Here is a 4,698-nt window from a genome sequence, read left to right as displayed (position 1 = left end):
TTATTTGGATGCTCCAGAGCAAAGGAAGAGCCTCAGACTTCTTTACTGGCTGATACAAGACAAAGAACATCTATAAACTCAAGCTTTCTTTCTTTTTTCTTTTTGGAGAGACAGTGTCTTACTTTAAGCCCTCAGTAGAGTGCCATGGCATCACGCAGCTCACAGCAACCTCCAACTCCTGGGCTTAGGCAATTCTCTTGCGTGAGCCGGTTTGAACCCACCACCCTCGGTATATGGGGCTGGTGCCCTACCCACTGAGCCACAGGCACCGCCCATAAACTCAAGCTTTCTTAAAAGCAATATTGATTGGAGCCTGCCTACCCGTCTCTAGTAGCTTTAACATCATTCATAGAAAAATGAATATTCATGTTCTTTTGCATCTCCAGCTACTATTAAATTTGCAAGCAAAAATAAGACCCATGAAGAGAAGAACAAGATTTTTTCAGTGTGGTAAATTTAATGAAAAGTATTCCCAACTACTCAATGATTTACCATTGCTGAGATTACTCCTTACTAAGAAAATACTTCTAAAAGCATTTTCTCCCAAAGCTCATTTGCCAGATTCCATAAAATAGCTGCTATAAAGGTTGTATCAGAGAAATTCAAACCTACTTTAAAAGGATTTACTTCCGATCTACTAAAAACGCACAATAAATTCACAATGCTGGCAACACTATTTTAGATAATGATGGAAAACAACAGCTGATGGCCAGTTTAGGACAAATGCCAATTTGTTCCCATTTGTCTGAAAAAACTAAAACTAACTGCTATTAACACTTAGTTTTTAAAGAAATTGGTATTGCTAAATGAGAAAGTATGTCCACTAAAATCCTGAAAAACAGACTAGAGATAATGGTGCCTCTTTGATATGTAGTGTCAATTTTAAAACTTTTAATATCCCAAAATATAAGCAAACACATCTCAACAGCTTTAAATATTTTCACATATTTTTATTTTTAAACTCTTATAGTTTTGCAAGCTAGCAGTAAAATATTGCTTTCAATATTTTACTAATTAGCACCGTATACCTTTTAAAGCTAACTGGAACATTGTGTCATTGTAAATGATTGCAAAATAAAATGATAGTTTCAAATGGCCAAATTAGTCTTAAACAACCATGAACCACTATCAATTTCATCATTATTTTTGGCTCTATGCACAAAGATATATTTCAAAGGTGAATTTCAACTATATTAGTATGTTTTATCAATCTAATGTATCAAAGTATCATAGTTTAAAGCAATATTTAATTTCTGATATTATATAAAGAAGCATATGAGGAAGGTGAGGACCCAGCTATAAAAACAAGAGCTACTACATAACTTATTTATAGTCCCTTATTTTTAAAAGAATGAGAAAATAACTCAATGAAAATTTTCATGGTTTATCAAGTTACATATAAGATTTAGTATATTATCAGTATTCTTTACTTTGCTTATTAGAGTTTGGCCTTACCAAAAAGTCATCGAAATGTCCAGAATAACTCACAGGGACAGCTGTAAGCCTGAAATAAAATTGCTCAGTACAAAAAGATCCCAAACCATTCATATAATTTTAAGTAGAAGCTTAGACATTTAACCCCCATTTATTATATTCTCACCTGAAAAGTCTTTGAAAAATATGGAAAAAATCTAATTAAACTCAAATCACTTCCATACACTAAAAATAAATATTTTAAGGGATATTTTCATCTCCTGTTTTTGATAAAAGCATTCTTTAGAGCTATGGGGTTAAGTTCTGAGTCAACACTGACTGTTACTAGCATGCCTGTTTTGCATACCAGTAGAATCAAGTCCAGTTTTGCCATTTGTGGATAACTATGACAAGATACAAAAGCATGTGTTTGCCATAAATAGCTCTGGCTAACAGCAAACTGCTCACACTGAGCAGATCAAATTCTCTATAAGGAGAGCAGTCTGGACCACAGCCAAATCCTACAACTAATGTTTAAGACTGCTACATCAATTCCTTATTCTGACTCAATTTGCAAAATATACTAAGAAATAGTACCTGAAATGAAAATTCTTAAACATCAGAAGTATCACTAAACTTTTGAAGGACATTTTATAACTTATTTTCATTATAACCAAATACACAGTAAGAACTCCCTGCTTCTACTACACAACTACTTAAAAATGTAAATGAGAATAAAAAAAACTACGCTGATATATCCAGAGAACAAATCAGATATTGAAGAGTATTTATGTCAAAGTGCAAAAAATAATCTGATTTCAGTATTAACACATAAGGAAATAAATAAATGTTTATAAAAGTACCCTCTCTAACAATGGTATTTTATGTTTGCTTTATAATAATTTCTTAAAAGCAAACAAACCCAAGAAATCTGGAAAATATTGTGCACGTATGTTGAAAAAAAAATTCACAAATGACCAGTGCAGAGATTAATAACTGTTTACCCTAAAAGTTGTTTCATATACCATTTGCAAAATGTCCAAGGAAAACAAGGCAACATTCTGTAATATGCCACAATTTTTATTGCAACGTGGCCATTTCTGTGAGGGTAGGGAGTTTGATCTCAAAACAATGTTCCATTTAAGGCTCTTTTATACAGAAATTGCCATCATGACTGATATTCAAAATATCTTTAGTGTTGCAGGATTCACATGGTAAACATAAAACTCCTACACTTATTCAGCAGTGTACACTCAACAGAAAACAAAAAGGCATCAATAACTGCTATTTCTTTTAAGATATGCAGGTAACAGGAATGAACACTGAGGTACTAATGATGACAACAGTTAACAAAATAATTGGCATTCCTTTTGGGAGATTAAACTTGTTGCAAAAAAGTGCTTTTAATGCATAGTGTTATATCCGTGCTGCCGTATCACAAAAAATAGGCTTACCAAGGCAGGTGAGGTGTATGAACGCTTGAGCCTCACAGATTGCGATCAAGTGCAACTTTAAATAATACTGAAAAAAGTTTACCATCTGACCAGTGGATAATACTTTCAAGGCATTCAATAAGCTTACCCTTAGCAGTATTCTAAGCTATTCACATTGACAAACACATTCATTGTAGTGCTTGCTACAAGGGAGGCATATAACCAGTTGTTTTGGCTAAAATATGACAGGAAGGCATTCCTTAGGTTCTACATAAAAGTAACAGTATTAAACAGTCTAATGGCAATCACTGATAGGCTGTTTAAATGAATGATAAATCCTTCATTCATTGTGTTGGAAGGGCCCAGTGGAAAGGGGAATAAAACAAAAAATCAAGACCTAATACTATTCCAAGGACTGAGCTGGAGAAATGGAAGCTCCTTAAGATCCAGATGGCACTTGACTGTCATTTTATAACGGTTTTCCTTCAAGTGAAACTACTACATTGCCTCCCAATTTCTCTCCAAGTGTTGAACGGTCCTTAATATCATCCAAGCCATTTACTTGCCACTCATGTTTAATACCTAAAAGAAAAGTACAAACAGTACCTCATTACATTATTATAATTAATAAAAGGTAATTTCTCTGCATAAAATATTCAATGTTTGTACCTGTAAATTTCTTTTTAATGGCATCTTTAGAGCTAGCATAAATCATCTTGCTTTTTAAAGGTGCACTTTCAGGAGCCCTACAGAAAAAAAATTATTGAATCCCATTTATAAAAAAGACAAAGGTAAGACTGACTATGATAATAACAATCCTTGCATTTTAAAAGTACTTTTTGCTTTTGTTTTTTACACACCAGAAAATAAATACTAGGTCTTCTTTCTTAGACTCTTTTGTTTCGTATGTGGCATCGTACAAAGCATATCGGCAATCATTCAGAGGTAGCAACTTCACAAAAGATGTGTAGGGGTCCTCTACAGTATCACCAATGTCACCCACCAAGATCTGCTTTGCTTCCTCTACAATTATTTGTCTTTTGTCATCACTTAAACAGAAGAGAACTGCTTTCTTTCTTTTTTTGATCTCCTCTTGTGTAGAAGATTTCCTTACTTTCATATCATTAAAAACTTTGATGACTTCATCATTCACTGTAACTCCAGAAGCCTGAAAACAAACAAAGAACAGGAATTTAGAACATGTATTTTGGTTTTAACCAAAATTACAGTTTGCCTAGAGAGGATTCACTATTGGGTGGACATCAAAAATTGTACTGTACCGTGCAAGTAGTCCAATCAGATTTGTCACGTTTTAAAAATCAATATATGATACACCGAAGCATTCTAACTCATCCTGCCCATTCATCCTTCTTAAAGAGGTTGGGACGTAGAAGCAAATGGAAAGGTAGAGCGAAAGGGACAAACACAAGCTGTCCCATCCCTGAAATGTTTCCTATTTCACTGGGTGATGTCAGAGCTTCAGGAGCAGCAGCAAAAATACCTTCTGTATTGTGTCAACTCTGCAGGCCTTAAAAAAAACACTTTTGGATTTCAGTTAATGCTTCCACGTTTTTTTTCTTTAAAGTCATCCTAGCCACTGACGTTGCCTCATAAGGAAAGAGAATCAAGTGTAAACTCCAAACCGCCCACGGCTACATAATCTCCCCACAGCTCCAATGCAGACATTCAAAACTAACTGGGCGAGTAGAAGAGCTTTTTACCCCGAAAAAGCGTTTTAAAAAGAGTTTCCCCATCTCCTTAATCTCCCGGTAAGGCTTTTCTTACGAGCCACCCAGACCCTGACCCAGCGCCTTCAGGGCACGTACCAATTTTAGCGCGCGCGTGTTAAATA

At 34.7% G+C, this 4,698-nt stretch overlaps 1 protein-coding gene across 1 annotated transcript; it reads right to left on the bottom strand.

Moving 5' to 3' along the window:
- Positions 1-934: 934 nt before the first annotated feature.
- CFL2 (cofilin 2) lies at positions 935-4,477 on the bottom strand. The gene is made up of 4 exons (XM_023514392.1): positions 4,127-4,477; positions 3,707-4,014; positions 3,516-3,592; positions 935-3,428 (listed from the first exon to the last, which is right to left on the bottom strand). Exons 2-4 carry the CDS (start codon positions 3,964-3,966, stop codon positions 3,316-3,318), a joined length of 450 nt encoding a protein of 149 aa, XP_023370160.1. The 5' UTR covers positions 3,967-4,014; positions 4,127-4,477; the 3' UTR covers positions 935-3,315.
- Positions 4,478-4,698: the final 221 nt, after the last annotated feature.

The sequence above is a fragment of the Otolemur garnettii genome, unplaced genomic scaffold (genome assembly GCF_000181295.1).
Source record: "Otolemur garnettii isolate 467f Iridium unplaced genomic scaffold, OtoGar3 scaffold00052, whole genome shotgun sequence".
Taxonomy (NCBI): Eukaryota; Metazoa; Chordata; class Mammalia; order Primates; family Galagidae; genus Otolemur; species Otolemur garnettii.
This window is presented reverse-complemented; position numbering and strand designations above follow the sequence as displayed.